The sequence below is a fragment of the Rhizophagus irregularis genome, chromosome 15, assembly GCF_026210795.1.
Source record: "Rhizophagus irregularis chromosome 15, complete sequence".
NCBI classification, from domain to species: Eukaryota; Fungi; Glomeromycota; class Glomeromycetes; order Glomerales; family Glomeraceae; genus Rhizophagus; species Rhizophagus irregularis.
The window spans coordinates 4107910-4127969 of NC_089443.1; the positions used below are offsets into that span (position 1 = coordinate 4107910).

Genomic DNA, 20060 nt, shown 5'->3' on the forward strand with positions numbered 1-20060 from the left:
GTACATAGGATATCAGTACATAGAGGTCTGATTGTATCCATTAGCAATTCGCATAATCTGTGATAGAGATCGGAAAAGATTTGATTAAAATCGAAACTATCGAAAATCGATAAGAATCGATTTTAAATTGAATCTCGAATAAAAATCGCATCTACTTATTGTGGCGCAGTTTCGTTAATTTGACCGTAAATTATTATTTGTTCATAATAGTTAATTTTGGCCAAATTTATAATTCCGCCCGCGAATCACGTGATGGAACACAAACTTCCTAAAAAGGAAATTTTATCTCCCAATAAAATTCAAGTTGCCATCACACAAGGTTGTACAAATTTTCAAAAAAGAAAATTTGTTTGTCGATCAGACGATCACTGTAATTTTTGTAATCACGTGATATATGTTTAAACACACAACCACCCTAGCATCGCCTCCAAAAAATAGTAGCCGGTTCTAATTTGCCAGGTTACATATATTATTGAGAGGTGATAAATAATACGTGACATTTAGTACTTTACGTATAAAAAATTTTCTAAGTCCTCAGAATAATTATAAAATTAAAGAAACGTTAAGGTGTGACATTATGTGATGAATTCCTAACCCTTAATCCCCTTACCCTAATCCTAATCCTAATCCCCTTACCCTAATCCCAACCCTAATCCTAACCCTAACACTAAAGAACTGGCAAAATAATCTGGCTACCATTTCTTGGAGACGACGCTATGGTCGTCTTAAACACACCTATTATAAATAGTATAAAAAAAAATTGGTATTTGCGAAACGATTAATTGCGATTAATCAATTTTAGAATCGATTCTAATAATGGGAATCAATTCCAATCCCTAATCTGTGATTCTGATAAGTATAATACTTGAGACCGGAATTGTAGAATGAAGATAAGCCAATTGAGCAGGTGACAATTTCTTGAATCGCACAGAACTGACAAAAAAAGAATAAATATCTTTAAGTTGTGAAAGAACAAAATTAGGGGATCCTTGTAAATTAAACCAAACCCCTAAAAAATGAAAGGATGAAGACAATCTCAGAGCCTGTAATGAAAAGCTTATAGAAGAAAGATGATCCAGAATTTCAGACTCCAATTGAAATGAAATTAAATTGTTGTTGGCTGAAGACGAGATCAACTCATATTTCGAAAAGTTCGCTGTGATATTATTTAAAAAATAAAAATCACGGGCTATGGAAAGTAATTGTTCTAAGCCCGACAAAGAAGAGGCAATCAACGTGGAATTATCCAAATAAGTAAGCTGAGTAATGGGTATGGCAAGATTTTCATTATTATTAATGTTCAGAATGTCGGTAGGGATACCAGAGCTCCATATATAAAGGGAAATTGCTGATAATGACAATTTGGTCAAAAGGGGATCAAAGTAAATAGTCCAAAGGAGCGGAGAAATAACCTCGCCTTGATCAATTCCTATTAAGAGGTCATACGATTCAGTTTTGCCAAAAGGAGTCAAGATTCTATTTTTCCTGAAAGTAAATAAACTAACTATAAAGTCAGAAAGATTAAAAGAAAATTTTAAATGGTCAAAATAAAGCCAAAGCATATGCAAATCTATAGAGTCAAATGCTTTGGAAATGTCTTGACTTAAAATCCACAATTCTTGAGGGAGTTGTAAAACACGATGACTTTTCATAATGCCATCAAGAATATTGATAGGGGTGTTGACAGATGAACCAGGAAGTCCAGCAAAATTATTGCCAGTGAGTACTTGATGTTGAGACATAACTCGAGAAAGATGATCGGTAACAATTTTAACCATTAATTTTCTAGCAGTTTCCAACAAAGTAATTGGCCAGGTGTTTTTTAATAGGCATTCGAACTCATGAGGTTTAGGTATAGGGACAATAGAAGCCAAATGCCAATCCTTAGGTATATCAGGATCCCGAGCAATACTGAAATAGGTAACAAGAAATAACGCGTAGAATAGGCTAAAATAATCATGAAAATCTTTCCTTTTTTAGATAAATTTTGATAACGTTGGTAAGAAATATATTACTTTATTTAGTAACTGACTGACATTATCATAATTCCAACCCTGAAAAAATGCGTAGAGCTAATAGTAAAATTTTGCCAATTTCCTATGACCTATTTATATATTGTTCAGGGTCCTGGTATATCCGATGACCGATGACGCTAAACATGAGTTCATTAATTTGCATAAGTAAAGGATTGCCTCAGAAGAGAGTAATCTGAACCATTCATAAGGAATGGATGAGAGGCCAGGAGCTTTGTGGTTTAGAGAATTATTAATAATGGCTAGAAGTTCAACTTCAGTGATGGGTGCCATAACCATTGAATATATATCAGGATCAATTGAAGAAATAGGGGCATAGCGACTTTTTCATCGATCAGGGAGGTCTTCAAGATTCTTAAATGGAGATTTACTAGGACCAACTACATTTTGGAAGTGCCTAATGGCAGCCTTATAAATGTCATCAGGTGCAATCAACAATTGGGATTACCAGGGATATCTGTAATAAGTATTCAGTCCAAAACAATGCTTCGTTTTTCTCGATTCAAAGAGCTGCGGATGAATTTTCCTTTATCTTCATAGAAATTGGAGTTCTGTTCAGCAATAGCAGCTTTCATAGCAACTTGCTTATGATTATCAAATTCTAAAGTGACTTTTCCAGAAATAAACCTTTTAATGGTTCGTAAAAAGGTTTGAAATTTCGTCAAGAAAGTCGGAAAGTCTAAATGCAAAGTTATAAAAACTGAATAAAGTGTAGTAGGAATAGGAAGGGAATCAATAAAGGCAGACTGATCAGGAAATAAATCCGTGAATTCTCTACAAAAGGATGGAAAAAATCGATTCCAAGAAAAATAGAGGTCAGAAATTGAAAAAATTTTAAAAAGTGAACTAATATAATGATCCAATTTCTGACTAAGATGGATAAAAGGTCTGAGTTTGAATGGAACTACTTGAAGCTTGTTTAAAGAAATTATTCGTTTGGAAAAAGCACGGCGAGCGGCGGTAAGTAAGGTGGATTTTAGCCGATACCATTCTTGATTTAGGTATCCATCACCCTTAGAGTAAGCAGGTTTCTTAAGACCAGAATCCACTTCTGCAGTAAAAAGAATCTTTTGTTCAGGAAGAGCAACATAAACATTATATTCAGTACGGAATCTTGAACATTGTTTTAAATAACTCGGAGCACGTAAATCACGAATATTAAGGAAATCAAAAAATCCAATTAATAAAAAATGATCAGAACTAAAAGTATCTAAAGAATCTAAAATATGAGACCATAAATGAGCCGCAGGAAAAGCAGAAGAAGTCCAAAGATAATCCAAACAGGATAAATGATTAGAACTCGAAGATCAAAAAGTGGGTAATGGAAAGAAAGAAGAATCAAAAGCACACAAATCATCAAATTGATGTGAATGTAAATATCAAAATAAAGGGTTAATAGGAGATAAAATAGTTGGATCAGAAATATTCTTGAGGTAACCATCAAATTCAGCATTCAGGTTACCGTCGTCGGGCTGGTAGTGTAGTCACTACGTTCCTCCACCTCGGCCAGGGGCCTCGCAGTACCTACATCCCCCCTCCGTGGGGCAGGTTTACCTGCCACAGTACCATGGTCTGCCACGGTATTTTTCCACTTTTTTTTTTTCTACATTTTTTCTTATATATAACTTACTATGACAACTATGGCAACTATGGCAGACTACTTAAAAACGGAATAAAAATGCGAATAAAGCCAAAATCAGACAGAATTTCCTGCAATAGTACCTGCCATAGTACGAAAAACCTTATAATAATACTATGGCAGCCTTAGTCAGCCCCTCAGACCCCAAAACCCGATTCACGCTATGATTACCCTTTATATACTCACCTAGACCCTCCAAGTATGATTCCCTATGTCCTGAACTATGGCACCCGAACTATGGCAGCCGAACTATGACCACTTACCCCCGTCAGAAAAAATATATTCGGCAATTGAAGATTAGGTAACTATAAATTAGTACTCGATTTGATAGAACAAAAAATGGCCGCTCAAGTTCCAGCAATCTTTAACCCCAACAACCGTTTCTTCTACGATGACCTTCTTAAAAAATGTGTAGGTACACACACGAAAGAAAGCGTCAATTCAGCAATCTTGGCTTCTGTGGCTTTCATCACCACAAAATCCGGCATGTGGATTAGAAAAAAGAAGGCTTACAATGGAAGCATATACTTCGAGTTCGCCGCAGATCTTAAGGGGATTTCTACTAAGCACAAGGTAATTATTCGGTCAGATACCGGAGAAGACAGTGACGTGACCACATCCACCAAATTAAAGGATCTTCTTCTCCAAGCATCAATCGCAAAGATCTGTTATACAGATGTAAACTTCATGCCTTATCCCCCAAATGCGCCAAAGTATAATCCTGAATTCTTCAATCTCTTCCTAGGTTTCAGGGCCCAACCCGCTAAGCGCATCAAACCAAACCTAGTTAATCCAATCATCCGACACGTTCATGAGGTATGGTGTGCAGAGGACAAGCAATTAACTATATACATCCTCAACTGGCTCGCATTTCTAATTCAAAATCCAGACAAAAAACCCGGTACAGCAATTATCATGCGCAGTCCCCCCAGATGTGGTAAGAATATCTTAACCGATTTTATCGGAGAACGTATTCTCGGCCGTGAAAACTTCCTTTCCACTACGCGTCTTGAAGATGTAATGGGAAGGTTCAATGCGGCTGTTCGTGCCAAAAAACTTATCATCCTCAATGAATGCGATATGTCAGGCAAGGAATGGCACGGGGCAAACAACCGACTCAAGAGTTTAATCACCGAGCCTTACATCTCTATTGAGGAAAAGGGGATAGATGTGAAGGTTATTGATGACTTTGCTGGCTACATGATCCTCAGTAATCATGCTATGCCAATCCGCATAGAAATGGGAGATGAAAGATTTGTAGCTCTCAACGTCTCAGCCAAATATAAGGGCAATAGAGAATACTTCGGTTCTCTCGTAAAAGTATTAGAAAATCCGGATACAGCCAGTTCCTTCATGTCCTATCTACTTAGCCGAGACTTAACTGGCTTCAATCCCCGATCTATTCCTGATACTCAAATGAAACGGGAGTTAATTGAAGCAAGTATCCCGAATCCCCAGCGTTTTATACAATATTACCTTGAAATGATGTGGCCCGACAATTGCGACACACTTGAAATCCCGTGTACAAATTTCTATAGCACTTACCAGAATTGGTGCAGTGAGAAGGGTGAAAACAAAACACTAAGTGACAATAAATTCGGTATGGAGATTAAACAATTCGCCCCTAAAATACGTGTAAGCCGCTCAGGTACCCGAATAAACTATTACATACTAGATAAAGCAAAAATCGTGGAGAATTTTAGTAAAGTAATCCAAGATGTACAAGACGTACAGGAAGCACCAGTAGAGGGAGTAGAGTTAGTTGCCGAGAAACCCGCTGAGGAAAAACCCGCTGAGAAAAAACCCAAACCCGCTGAGGAAAAACCCACTGAGAAAAAACCCGAACCCGCTGAGGAAAAACCCACTGAGAAAAAACCCGAACCCGCTGAGGAAAAACCCGCTGAGAAAAAACCCGAACCCGCTGAGAAAAAACCCACTGAGAAAAAACCCAAACCCGCTGAGGAAAAACCCACTGAGAAAAAACCCGAACCCGCTGAGGAAAAACCCGCTGAGAAAAAACCCGAACCCGCTGAGGAAAAACCTGCACCTGTAATTCGCAAGACTCCTCCACCGCTTCCACCCAAGCCTGACCACTTAAAAGAACGTCCACAAGAGTTAAGAAAAGAACAACCAGATCCCGATGAAGATACTAATGAGTCAAACACCGATAAATCTATAGATAACTTTTCAGATTGTTATTTATCTGACGAGGAACCCGACCAAGAAGAACCTATCCCCGAGCCAGATAACTACGACGTTTTAGATGACTTGCTATCTGACTCAGATTTTACAACTGTGAACCCAGCTGCTGAACAACAACCCGAGTATCCCGCAGAATCTTCTGCATCTGTCACTAAGCCTGACCCAGAACCGGCTTCTGAAGAGCAATTTATCCCAGAACCCGACACAGAACCAGAAGTTGACCGGGATCCTGAACCAAAGGAAGGCACTCGAGCGCACTGGGCTTGGCAAGAAAGACACCGATGGGATCGCAAATCATGGGTTAAAAATTTAAAGGACCAGGTCTTCAATGATCTCTACAATACAGGTAAGGAATTATGGGCCAAGTACCAAGATGCGTCAGACGAATATGACTGGGAAATACTCGCGTTTGAAATAGAGGAATGTCCCACAACGCGTATTGAGGACGAGTACCAGTACTACCTTATGGAGGTAGTAGACCGCTTCAAGGACTGGATTGAATATAATGGATACTTACCTAAAATACCTAGCCGTAAAGAACTCGCAGATTTAATAAGAATATACAAGGAGAATCGTAATGCCGAGATTATTCCCACCCCCTCTGGTTATGAAACTATGAGGGCAGATAAGGGTAAAGCGCGAGAGATCCCCGAGGAACGTCCAAAAACTGATATGGAACGTGAATGGGAGGCTCCAATGGAATCATCGATGACTGGGACGAAGAGGATACTGAGGGCGCTATCAACGACATATTGTAAGCGCTATTTGAGATTATTTCTTTTTTTTTTCGTATATATATAGAAAGATATTATTTATAGTTGAAGACAAATCATATACATAAAAATGCAATACTCAAGAATTGCCCGCACTTTACCAACACGACCTGACATCAAGGAACTTCAGTATTCTGGTGCTCGCTTTTCCAGAGGAGCTATCGCCAGACTCGGTCAGACTCTCCAGACGCGATTTCCAGATAGAAAGTTCCAGATCCTACTTCCCTATGAAAACTGGAAACCCGGTGGATGGACATCAGGAAACCAACCAGCCAGCCTCTTTTCACTATTAGACCATTATGATGAAGCACAACTACCGGATGACGCAGACCCTGATTATTTTGAACGATTCATAATTTATGCAAGAGATAGTCCACCGGCCGCAGGAGGATGCAATGGGGAGCTAAATGATTGCCTGTATGAATGCCTAAAAAATATTTACGGTACATTCTCTAAAATGCCAAAGTCAATCGAAAAGCCCGAGTATATCAAAAAGGCATTAGGTCTCAATCGCGATGCTCCCATCCCAGTTTCATGCATGGACAAGGTTGAACAACTCGCAGGAAGTCTCGCAATTAATATTGTGGGGGACATTACCCGAATCTCTAAGAGTAAGTCCGATAGACGTGCGACTCTCATCCTATCAGAAGGCCATTACTCCCTCACGTTAAATCCTGGAAGACTCCACCCCAGTAAAATAGATAAAAAGCGTAATTTACCCATTGTATACCATGAAGATGGGACCAATAATGTAGTCACAATATACAACGGCAAAACAGTTAAGTCTTGCACAATTGCGCAGTTTCAAAAAACTAAGAATTCCAAAAGTTCTTTCATCCCTGTCGAGAAAAACCGTAAGACTGGAGTATATGAAACTCTTGAAAAAGCATATCAGAGAATCCACGAGGAGCGGAATTCCTTTCTACAGGAGACAAAGAAGTTCGGTTTAGGAATCGACTTATCATACCATAACTGGTCTTACAAAAGAACGGCTCTCTGGTTATTCGAACGATTAAGTGTAGGAATTCCAGCCAATGATCCTCTTGACCCGATAGAAGCGGAGTGGTTAAGTGATGCAATGATGGGAGGATTAATCTGGGCAGATAACGAGTGGAAGGGCTATGGAAGACAGTATGACGCAACAAGTTTATACCCGAGTATCCAACAATCGAACGCGAACTTTCCAATCAGACGGGGTAAATTCCAGACACTTAATGACTTTGTCGACCACAGGGGTTATGCCTTGTATGGATTATTCCGTGCCAAAATAAGTGGGAATAATATTCTCTTCTGACAGAATAAAAGGGGAATCTATACATTCATCGACTTACAACGAGCAAAAAAACTTGGTCTCAATATACAGTTAATACAGGATGGGAAGCCAAATGCATTGATATATGATAGAGAAGCGAGAATCCCTGGAACTGTAATATTCGGTGAGTATGTACACTTCCTCTTCAAAATTAAAAACCAGGGTGGCGTAGCTGGCCACGTGGCAAAGCGAGTCCTCAACACATTATGGGGAGCATTATGCCAGAGGAAGCGTAATTACAAGACACTCACCGCAGATCAAACAGACCCGTTTACATTTCCAGAGGGCCATACACTCGACTCTATCATACCAGTAGGATCTGACCAGTGGCGATTCCAGTTCACAAACCCGGGTAATCCCTTCAAAGGTGAGTATCCCAGGATCGCCCCATTCTTATTAGCACGTGGTCGCAAAATCACATCTGAGGCAATTCAACCATACAAGGATAAAGTACGACGTATCCATACGGATGGATTTATTTTAGAAGAGCAGCCAGATAGCCCCGCGCTTTTCACTTGTTCAGAGAATGCAGATACGACTCTAAAGACTTTCAAGTTTGAAACCGCGGGATACTGCCATGTGAAAAATGCGAACAAGGTTATCTGGACATGATTGCTAAGAACTGGTAGGTTTATTTTTTACCGACATACCGTGATAGCATAATTGAATAAACCTATAGAACATGTAATCTTACAAGATACCCAAATGCAAAACACCGACGGATTAGGTAGACAAGACGACGAAAGTTTCCACACGTGGGCTAAGCGCATTCAGAATGCTGTGCAATATTATGAGACTTGTAGTAGAATAGGTTTTCATAGGCGGCTACCTTATCCAAGGTCTCGTCCAAGCTGTATATGCTTATATTGTGCACATTAGGAGAATAGTATCACGACTACCAAATAGGTGGTACTGTACCTACTGTAAATCTTTTATTGATCGCGGATGGGGAGCCGATGCTTCCATGGATCAAGCGGTGCGACTACATTTATATAGTTGCCCAAAGCATTTTAATTTCGACTATTATACTCATCATGCTGAAATGATCCAGAATGCCTTTAGGAGATATATAGAAAGAAGGAACAATAAAGCGGCTAGGATAATCCAGAAAGTCGCTATCCCCTGGTTATATAGACCAGGCTCTCCATTGATGCAAAAGGCCGAGCGACGCTTCTACTGTCTTGCAGTATCCCAAGTGTAAACCCCGAGGTTCATATTTATTTTTTCTCATTCGAATGAACAGGTAACTGAAGATTTATATTTTTTACAAAGTACAAAGAATCATGTCAACATATACCGAATTCGCAAGCATTGTTAACAGCACTGACAGCACTAGTGAGGAGGTTATTTACGAGGCATCGCGCATTCAGCCTAATGTTGTCTCTGACGAAACTGTCCCCAAGATTATCCGCGCATTAAAAGATACTATAGTAATCGCATTAGTATCTGGGTTTAGCAAAACCAGTTACCTCGTCCAGGACCACGTGAAGTATATCAAGCGAATCCAAACGGCAAATTCTCCTGTATCATATGTGAAGTTCGTGGCCAGAAAACTCTTCCCAGATAATGCGGCATATACTGCTAAAATAGCAAAAATCCGCGAATCATACAAGAATAAACAAGCTCTCCTAGATAAGCTTGAGGCCCTCTTCGAATTGTATTATAATGCGACTAAGGACTCATCAACCGGTCCCCCAAAGCGAGCTATTACTAAAAACGAGGCTGAGAAAACCTTAACAGAACTTCTTGCATAAGCGGCTCCTGTGGTCCTACGATTCTGTACGAATTTAGTCTATATTTTTTATCCATGTGTAATAGGCATACAGTAATTGAAGATAGCTATAGTATAAGTAACATAACATCATGTTGGACCGATTACCAGTAGAAATAGTCGAACGCATTGTTGCAAAGATCCCGGATACTGACCTTATTGCAGCGAGTAAGGTAGATAGAGTGTGGTGGCAGGAAGTTCGTCGAGAGGCATATAAGAGGTGGAAAAATTATGCCACTACGATCGGGGATGTGTACTGGGAAATCCAGGCTCTTGGAAAGCGGTTTGAAAAGGGGGATATTGAGTGGATGACGTTTGAAGATGTAAACAACTTCTATAAAAACTGGATAGACCGCCTCACCGAGGATCAGCTTTATATTATGGAGAAAATGCTTAGGAATGGGATGGTCGTGGACCCCCAAGAGAGGGAAACCATAGAGTATGCATTAAGTGAACAAAGATGGGGAGGCGATCCTTGGGGACTGGGAGTGGTATGAATGGACTCAACAGGAGTAAGCATTTTGTACTTGACTTTCGTAGGAATTACCCTGCAGAGTCATATTTTTTAGATCCGGCCGGCATTACCGCGTAATCCCGAATTACCGAAAAAGGAAATTTATGTTACACAAGGTTCCAAACGCATTTTTACCAAAATCGATTTTTTGTGGAACGGGTATCGCCCAAAAAGGAAATGATCTACGTACCGCATGAAATCACGTGACACTCTACACATTTGTTCAGGGTATCACGTGACATGAACTCCGTTCACATTTTCTGTAATATAATCCATAGTTTTTCCATGAATGCTTTTTAGGCCAATAATCCAATAACTTATTCATCAGGTATCCTCGTGTTTTGCGACAAGGACTGATGACCATGTAACCTCATCATCAGGCATCCTCGCATTTTTTGACAAGGACTGATGACGATGTCACTTGGTTATTGTAAATTGAAGATAACAATTAGGTATGTAGACACGTACAGAAAAAAGACATGTCATACCCTTATATAACTAATCCTATAACCGGACGTCCAATCCGTGTTGGTGGAGATACCTTTAATCGAATAGTTATGGAATCCCATGATTATATCGATGGAAGGCTTGTCCGTAGACAAACCGTACCGCCTCCACCCCAGGAACAACCTGTATATTTAAATACAGATACAGGACGCTATATTCAACACGGTACTAGAACGTATCATAGACTGGTTGAGAGTGACTACGAGGTAGTTGAGGACTACTACCTTGTTCATTCTGAAGAGGAGGAGCTTATAGATGAAATCATCAATGAAACACGCTATAATGAGGAAAATCTTGATGGCCAGCGGTTAACTTTCAATAATATACAACAAATCAGAGCCGCTATTCAAGCTGACCAAGATGAATATGATGATTTTATCTTACAGCAGAATATGACTAACGGGACACCTTCCTCCGGTCCTTCCGGTCATCCACGAACTTTGGAGGACCATGCCCCGAGACTTGCAGAGCTTAATATTGAGTTGTGTAGGGAATGTCTCATGCCTGTAAGCCCAAGTGACTTAACGGACAAGTTGTGCAAGGACTGCGCTTCCTAATGGTGAGTCCTCCGGTCCTCTGGTCTTCCGGTCTTTCCAACGGTTGATCCCTTAATGCCAGTTATTTTTTTTTATACAAATGACAGGTATTTAAAGATAACAATATATAAAAAAGATTGTGAAGGATACTAAGTGAGCGAATAATCAAAGAAAGATAGCCATGTCAACATCAATCGTAATAAACCAGTGTCAGAACTGTGGAGTATTCTCTGCAAAAGCGGCATATAGAGGATTATCCAGCGTGTTGTATAGACAGATTATAAAGAAGATTGGTGACGAGAGTGAACCTTTACAAGCCTTGGGACTTGCCAGAGATAAGTTGGTCCAGATTATCCGTCGGGCAAGTAATGCGGATTTTACGCAATTATTCACACAAAGACTAGATATGAAAATTATGGACGGAGATTCATACGAGGATACTAGGAAGTGGCTTCTTGAACAGCTTATAGCCATTGGATGTGACAGTGGGGAAATTGCCTTATATCAGTTCTTACGGAATACATATCCGGATGGTATTGATGAACCCTTTACTACATTCTATGAGAACTATGTAAATCATGTAAGAAATCCGATGACTAAGAACTTTGCTTCTCGAGCCTTAGGAGCTATTGGATTAAAAGCTAGGATGCTACGGATTGACTTCGAAGGACGTAAAAAAAGTGCCATGATTCTTAGGGCTTCTGCGGAAAAACTTCGCGAGATGGGTTGCTAAAGCAACCAGATTCTTACAAAATACTATTGATCCCTACTCGTAATGCTCGACGGTCCATATGACCCTTAGAAAAGATCTGTAAAAGGACCCCGATGCCTTCTATTAATTTTTTATTATCCAAAGGGTGACTAGACTTCAGGACTTCATATCGGGAGAATAACTCCTTTACGGTCTCAGGTTTTGGAATTTCAGTCTTCGTGGTCCTATCCCGTACTTTTGCTAAGAATTTTTGGAAGTCTGATCCCAGGGTTTTACCAGATAGTCCGTAGGCTTCCCGAAAGACGTACTTAATCCAGGTATCTGCGTTCTTAGCTATAATACCAGATACGAGGAGGTGTTTTCTCTCTTTAGGCGATGGATATTCCCGAGTAAACTCAATTAGCTGGGAGGACTTTTTTGCTTCAGCTACAGCTTTCTGGCCATAAGGACTAAACTTTGATCGAACTGGGTTCAAACTCGGATCGAACGGGGATTGAACTGAGTTCGAACTAGGATCGAACTGAGATTGATCAGTGATCGAACTGAGACTAGTATCCCATCTAACCCGAATGGATAACGGATCGCTCTTGGATCTTCTAAGATCAAATACTATAAATTCGCGTTGCAGAGTAAGGTCATCGATTACTGGAGCTAGTGACTCCGATTCTTCTGTATACTGGCGGATGATCCTCTTAGTATCGGTTAAACTTCCGTGACCTCCATGTAGGGAAATATAATTCACATTTTCACGAATAGCCTTGGGAATGGTAAAGAATCTTTGGGCCACATAAATACATGAAATATTTTTGTGTCGTCCGTGTGTAAAAAATCCAGTGATGAGATCCTGGGTTTTTTTAGGCGCATCCATCAAATCCTCGAAGATTACCACAGTAGCCTGGGTGGAGTTGAAGTCCTTAACATTTGGAATCTCACTATGGGATACTGCGGTAAACGGAATTTCTTCTTCTTTGAAAAAATCACGTACGACTGCCCACTTCGGTTCATCGAGGTATCTGCCAACTAGAATTACCGCATCACATAATATGTACCTTTCGCCATCCTCCTTTGCCTTCTTGTCTCCCATTAACAAATTAATGATCATAGTTGTCTTACCCGAGTCAGAACTTCCTGCTACGGCAAGACGGAAAGGCCATGATGGGGCAAACTCATTACCCTGTCTCGAGTCGGTCATGTACTCGTCCAAATTGTATACATAAAGATCCATTTGAATTTTATTCTAATTTAGTTTAAATATGATGTCGACACCAATTGCAATTTATACTCCTTCAGAGCCTACTGGACCGCCTCCTAGGGATTTGCGTGATATGAATAATATACCATTAGTTGCGGTAATTAAGGATCTAACAGATTTTTTAACTGTCAGTGATCGCATGGTTGTTAATCGAGATGTACAAAATGCAAACCATCGTCTTAAACATGCTCTTAATTTATTAATTCATCGCTGTAGAGAAACATACGAAGAACGTGATATATTAAAAGCGGAACGCGATCGATCTCGAAAAGAACGTGATGAATTACAAGATGAACTCGAGGTTCAAACGGGTTTGTTAGGTCTTACACAAGATGAGCTAAATAACGTACAAGATACTATTACTAGTTTAGAAGCTAATTTGGCTGAATTGGAACGTGAGTTTGGTGGTATGCGGACGACTAATCGTCGTCTTCAGCAGCAATATAATCTTATGAGAGGAGAACGTAATAGAGCTATAGGTGAACGTAATAGAGCTATAGGCGAGCGTGATGTGGCACGAAATCGGCTTGTATATGCCAATAATCGGGTTCTTTTTGGAATTCGGACATTGGGACGTCTTAGGAATCGACTTTTCCAACAAATAGCCGCTCTGCGTATCCAAGTACAATGGTTTCGGATCAGACAATTGAACCTTCCTCCACCTCCTCTCAACCATCCACAAAATACGATATGGCTGCCGTTGGTATAGCTGCCCCCATATTTCATGGTCGGGAAGATGAAGATCTTAATCTTTTTATTGATAACTTTTTAGGGTATATTAATACCGTTGGTATTGATCCATTGGACAATGCCGGTGCGCCTCCTGGTCGGGTGCGAGCGATGGGGGTTCTTCGTAGCTGTATGAGAGATGAAGCGGCGAGGTGGTTTGATGCAGAACTTACTGGAAAAAATTGGGAACTCTCGAATATTCGGTTAGTGGCTACTGCAAATGGTGGAGCCGGTGCTACTCGCCGAGCGTTCAGAGCTTTAGCTGTTCCTGAGGTTGCTAATGGATTACATGTTGGTACTTACTTACCCGGGTCTGATGCTGATGTATATTCAAGGGTTGCAGGTAATGCGGCGGTAACCGTTGGAGATGCATTTTTCCCATCACGCGCTGATATCGTTAGAACGAATTTTAAAGTTGAAGAGCAGTGGAGGCGTGCGGGCGGACGTCCTACTCATCAACCCGTTAATGGGTTGGGAAATCATGGAGGTCCATTTAATGCTGCTGTCCAGAATCAACCAATAGTCTTACAGGGGATTCTCCTGGATCAAGCATTTATGCATATGCGTACAAATTTTCCAACCGTCGTAGAAGAAAGACTTCAGATACGATTTAGTAATCTTTACCAGGAACAAGGTGAACCTGTTCGATCTTACTATAAGCGAGTTGAGAGGGCTGGGGATATTGTAGGATATAATCGAATTATGGTTACTGACCAGTTCTATAGAGGACTTTTGCCGGAAAACGTTATTGAAGCTTCCAGAATCGGGGCGGCATCTCTTAATACATTAATCGATAGATTGAGTGATCTTGAGCGACGAAAGGGCGAAATGTTCTATGGATTACAAAGGCGTCAGGGTATTGAAAAGGCTAAAAAAGAGGAATTGGCTGGCTATACTCATCCCGTGACTCCACACGAAGGTGCTGTAATACAAAGGTCGACAGACGTTATTACTCAAGAACGATTACAAGAATTGCTCAAGGCACAAGCCGAAGAACTTACCAAGAATTTCCAGGCACAATTTAAACAATTACAAGCATCTAAGCCAGTTCGTAAACCACCGGTCTATAGACAACAGATTAAACCTGTTCGGCCAAAGCCACGGCCACGCGTTGTTCAGGATCATCAGGATCCTGATTGGGATGATGGTTATGTAGATCATGATTTTGGTGATGACCCTGGTGACCCTGATGCTCCTGAGTGGACTAGTGAGGATGATCAACATGTTATTGATCTTATTATGGAATATGAGACGTCTAAAAGATTTCCAAAGAGACTTCAGAAGGCTAAAGATAGACGCGATGATCTGGAATTAGCCCGAGCAATGAGAAACCTCGATCTTAATGATGATGCTATGGATATTGATACTAATACCGCGAGTTTTGATGACTTGAAAATTGTTCCCGATAAGGAAGGTGGTTTTCGGATTTGTGCGGTTCGAAGTACAAAAAAAAAGTAAACTCGGATAAGGGTGTAAGTATCTCGAAACTTCTTAAATCTGTTCCAAAAAAATCAGTTAAAATGACTCCTATTAAGATTCCTGTGAAGGTTACTAGTAGTAAGCCCACACTTATAAAAGCCGTCACCAAAAATGATTCATTAAGTTTATTAAGGTCTGCAGATTTTAGAAAATTACTCCGCGAGATTCTTCGGGAAGAATTAAAGTCTGCTCGTAAAAGTACGGAGATTCCGGAAGACCTAGTTGAGGAAAAACAAGAAGAGGATATCAGGGAAGATGACCCGATGGATATTGACATAGCTCGTTTGGAGAATACTAAAGATCTTTTAGCGCTGGATGGGAAGGTCAATGGGATAGCAATTCAGTGTTTAGCAGACACTTGTGCTAACGCGTCTTTTATTCAGAGGGAAGCCGCTGAAGAATTAGGGTTGGATATCGACAAGAGTATTACACATAACATATCCGGCGCTCCGGGTTCTGGTAGGACATTCGGCATGGTAAAAGGTGTGTCAATCAAACTAACCCCTGATTGTGTAATCACTGAGAATCTCGCGGTTTTAAGCGATTACAAGCATAGGGAGATTGGATTGAGCCGGACGTGTCTGAAACGTTACAATTATGATGTCCATGAATCACGTGAACATATCGCCCTTACTTGTAATGAGAAGAATGTTTTTATCCCGATAGTTTCTGATGTGAATCGAGGAGACAAAAAATAGGGAATATTTATTTTTTATTCCCAAAATTTGCGGATTAAGGCAGGGACATCCTCCTCCAACCGGTCAGCGGGTTCCCAAGTGGCTTCGGTATCTGGGTATCGTTCCCACTTGACTAGATACTGGTCTTGACCCTTCCTGATGCGATGCCGGAGTATCCGCTCAGGTACAAATCTTTCGGGTTGCCCTCTTATCACGGAGTCAGGTGGGGGATGTTCATTTTCTGGAACAATCTGCAACTCTTTTCGGGTGTACGCACATCTGGATACACCTAGACGCCCGTGTGGTCCATCAAGAAGATACGTAGGAGGCTGTTCGGGTGAGAGGATCATTTTTTTGATGACACGGATATTGGGATTCCATCTTATGTCACCTGTATGAAATTTTCCATGGAGTTTATTCCCGAGTACTGAAATAGGTTCGTCTAACTTGACTCGGACATGTGTTCCTTCAGAGAGAAGTTCTGTCTTTTTTGACACTTTGGGTGACCCTGTCGGAATGTCTGGGGGATTTCTCTGCCAGATTTCATCTATTTTATTAACTACATCACGGAAATCTTCTGACCATTCCACGGATGTCACCCCGGTCTTCAACTCCTGTGCCACCATTCGTTTTAGGAGAGGTTCCTGGATTGCTTGGATGGCTCGTTCAGCGTATGATTGCTGTTTGTGTCTTCCTGGTTCGCCGAACCTCATCATTACCCCTAGGCTGTTCAGGAAAAAATCACGTACCTGGTCGTTAGTGAATTCTGATCCGGAGTCTGTCTCCAGTCTGTGTGTTGGTGGCTTAATACGATTTCTTCTGTAGATTTTGACAAACCCGTTTAGAACCCTATTTGCAGTTTTATCCTTTAGGGGTTCTGCATCGACTTGTTTACCCGCGACTTCCACCACTACGAGGAAATAGTGGAATCCTTTGGGGTCGACTGGCATCTCTGCAAGATCTGCCTGATGTGTTGCATTTGGTTTCCATACAACTACTTGTGGACGCTCTGATGACTTCTCCTTTAGGGGCTTTTTATATAGGTTGTAGTGCTCCTCACCTTTTAGAATTCGTGCCGGTACTCCGGAGAGATTGTAGTATTTGTAATAATTCTCTAAATGCGACATATTACGACAAATTAAAGGAAAGATTTCGGACTTCAAATCTTAAGATGACACGATTTTACTGCCTAAAGTGTAAGAAGGAAACCGAGACTGCTAGTGAAATACAAGATATGACCACAAATGGCCGCTATCGTTTACATGGTGACTGTGTAGTTTGTGGGATGCATAAGAATACTTTTACTGGGATAGACTGGGTTATCAAAAAGAAAACCAAGGAGAAGAAAAAAGAAACCGCGGCTAAAAGACATCAGACGGCGTATAATAGGCAATGCAAAAAACTTGGGCAAAAAATTTTAGAGTCTGATGACGCGTGTAAACAGTGTATTGATAAATGCCTTAAGGAAGCAAAAAAGAGAAAGACAGATTAGTACCGCCTTCTAAAAGTATTCCTCATCATCCGAGTCATCGAGAGATACCTCTCCATCATCTGATTCATCGTCCGAGTCATCAAGAGTGCGGCCTTCCTTAAGCAATTGGATGTTGTACGTTATTTGAGTCCATTTCTCCCAGTCGGACTCTTGCGTTATAAAGCCACATCTGAGAAGAGCTCTTTCTACTGCCACCATTCCTGCGAACCTAGTGTATTTTTTCTGATCGGCTTCATTGAAATTGCCAATGGCCTCCCTGTAGTAGTCTACTGCCTGTTTGTATACCTCCTCAGCTTCTTTATATCGCTTCCACAACTCGGCTTTACAACCGTTGTACCAGAGTCTGTTTATCTTGAGATGTTTTCCGAATTCTTTGATCGGAAGGTTTCTGACCATCTCTCTTACTATGTCCGGGTCGTTGAAGGGCGAAGCCTGCATTTGGATCCATTTACGGATTCCATAGATGTCTACAAGATCGAGACCAAGATCTTCGGCAAGAGAAGTGGCGGCGTGTAAGTTTATCATTGTATGTTACTTATAGTTACCTAATCTTCAATTGCCGAATATATTTTTTCTGACGGGAGTAAGTGGTCATAGTTCGGCTGCCATAGTTCGGGTGCCATAGTTCAGGACATAGGGAATCATACTTGGAGGGTCTAGGTGAGTATATAAAGGGTAATCATAGCGTGAATCGGGTTTTGGGGTCTGAGGGGCTGACTAAGGCTGCCATAGTATTATTATAAGGTTTTTCGTACTATGGCAGGTACTATGGCAGGAAATTCTGTCTGATTTTGGCTTTATTCGCATTTTTATTCCGTTTTTAAGTAGTCTGCCATAGTTGCCATAGTTGTCATAGTAAGTTATATATAAGAAAAAATGTAGAAAAAAAAAAAGTGGAAAAATACCGTGGCAGACCATGGTACTGTGGCAGGTAAACCTGCCCCACGGAGGGGGGATGTAGGTACTGCGAGGCCCCTGGCCGAGGTGGAGGAACGTAGTGACTACACTACCAGCCCGACGACTTACCACCTAATAAAACGTGAGCATCAGCGGAGCGCGCATCAGTAATCTAAGAAACGAGAGTAGAATGATATTCAAGAAATTAATCTATTATTAAGTCCACTAGAAGGAGGTATATAGGCTCTAATAATATAAACATTTTGTCGACCCGGTAGCTGGAGAAAAAGTGATATTAACTGGTCCTTATAAAACCGTTTTCTAATTACATACATAGCTAAACTAGAATGAAGAATTATGCCAATACCCGCATGGTAATTAACAGAAGGAGAAAATGAAAACCATTTGTGATACGAAAATTGGGAGAGATAAGGTTCACACACATATTTGTGCGCAGGCGATCGTAAATTGGTTTCAGTAAGGATCAAACCATGAAGTTGATGAGAAATTATTAGAGAAAATAAATTTAGTTGTTTTGAAGAATAAACTATAGATTGAACATTGATAGTACCAATTCGTAAAATATTAGAAAAACTAAGTTCACGATTAAATTGATTAGGGGAAATGTCAAAACACTGAGTAGAGAAAGGAGGGGGACAACTCACATTTAAGGATATATTATTTATACTCTGGAAGGAATGGTCATCCTAAGAAGGACCCCATCGCACATGTCACATTCCCACAGGGGCAGACAACTCACATTTAAGTTTGCATAGAGTTTATATTAAAATTTTTCAAAAGTTGCGTATTACAGGAATATTTTCAAAATTTTGTTATCCTACATACCCCTGTTTTTAACATAACCAGTGATTCGATTTTAATAAAATTTATGTCATTAGATTCGTCTTGATGAGAGGATTCTAATGATAGTAAAAACGAATTCCTAGCTTCAATACTGACAGAGCTATGTCATAAAATGTATTTTTACTTTGGTATTTAAAGTTTACTTGTGAATTATATTAGTATTATTTGGGGTCCTGATATGATTCATAAAATGAGAATAACATGCTGTTCCAGCAAGTCCTGACCATTCAAAATTGATTAGCTTCACATCAAAGCCACATTTTCTTTCACTATGTCGACAAACTAAAATATTTCCCTTTCACTGTTACCAATGTCTGCCACCCATTGATAATCAAAAGGATTTCACCTTAACTGTTAATATCTTTATTTTTAATGAAACATTAAAGTATTCTCGCTTAGTTTAGATTTATATTTACCTTAACTTTTAAACTGTGATAGCTCTTGTCACAACATTTTATTTATATTTCAACTTCCAAACTTTGATAATTTTTATTACAAAAGTTTATGTTTATTTCGACTTATAATTTATACTTTTAATAAAATATCAATTAAGGCTTGAGCAAATAATAAGCATATTTGAAATAACTTTTAATAATTAATATTTTATTATAATAATGTACTTTTTCATTATAAGAAAACAGTATAAACAATCAAAATAATTAAAGGATGTA

The 20060-nt window shown here is 40.0% G+C and overlaps 5 protein-coding genes across 5 annotated transcripts; 3 read left to right on the forward strand and 2 right to left on the reverse strand.

Moving 5' to 3' along the window:
- Positions 1-2503: 2503 nt before the first annotated feature.
- Positions 2504-3602, reverse strand: OCT59_007630 (uncharacterized protein; the record flags this gene model as incomplete). The annotated part of the gene is made up of 2 exons (XM_066150013.1): positions 2504-3332; positions 3562-3602. 2 exons carry the CDS (start codon positions 3600-3602, stop codon positions 2504-2506), a joined length of 870 nt encoding a protein of 289 aa, XP_065998814.1.
- A 3115-nt stretch (positions 3603-6717) lies between these two features.
- Positions 6718-8571, forward strand: OCT59_007631 (uncharacterized protein; the record flags this gene model as incomplete). Its single annotated transcript, XM_066150028.1, has 2 exons — positions 6718-7892; positions 7953-8571. The coding sequence occupies 2 exons, from the start codon at positions 6718-6720 to the stop codon at positions 8569-8571; spliced, it is 1794 nt and encodes a 597-aa protein (XP_065998815.1).
- A 671-nt stretch (positions 8572-9242) lies between these two features.
- OCT59_007632 (uncharacterized protein) lies at positions 9243-9713 on the forward strand (the record flags this gene model as incomplete). Its single annotated transcript, XM_066150038.1, has 1 exon — positions 9243-9713. One exon carries the CDS (start codon positions 9243-9245, stop codon positions 9711-9713), a length of 471 nt encoding a protein of 156 aa, XP_065998816.1.
- Positions 9714-9822: 109 nt separating this feature from the next.
- OCT59_007633 (uncharacterized protein) lies at positions 9823-10227 on the forward strand (the record flags this gene model as incomplete). Its single annotated transcript, XM_066150044.1, has 1 exon — positions 9823-10227. One exon carries the CDS (start codon positions 9823-9825, stop codon positions 10225-10227), a length of 405 nt encoding a protein of 134 aa, XP_065998817.1.
- Positions 10228-17637: 7410 nt separating this feature from the next.
- OCT59_007634 (uncharacterized protein) lies at positions 17638-18153 on the reverse strand (the record flags this gene model as incomplete). Its single annotated transcript, XM_066150050.1, has 1 exon — positions 17638-18153. The coding sequence occupies one exon, from the start codon at positions 18151-18153 to the stop codon at positions 17638-17640; it is 516 nt and encodes a 171-aa protein (XP_065998818.1).
- Between the last annotated feature and the right edge of the window lie 1907 nt (positions 18154-20060).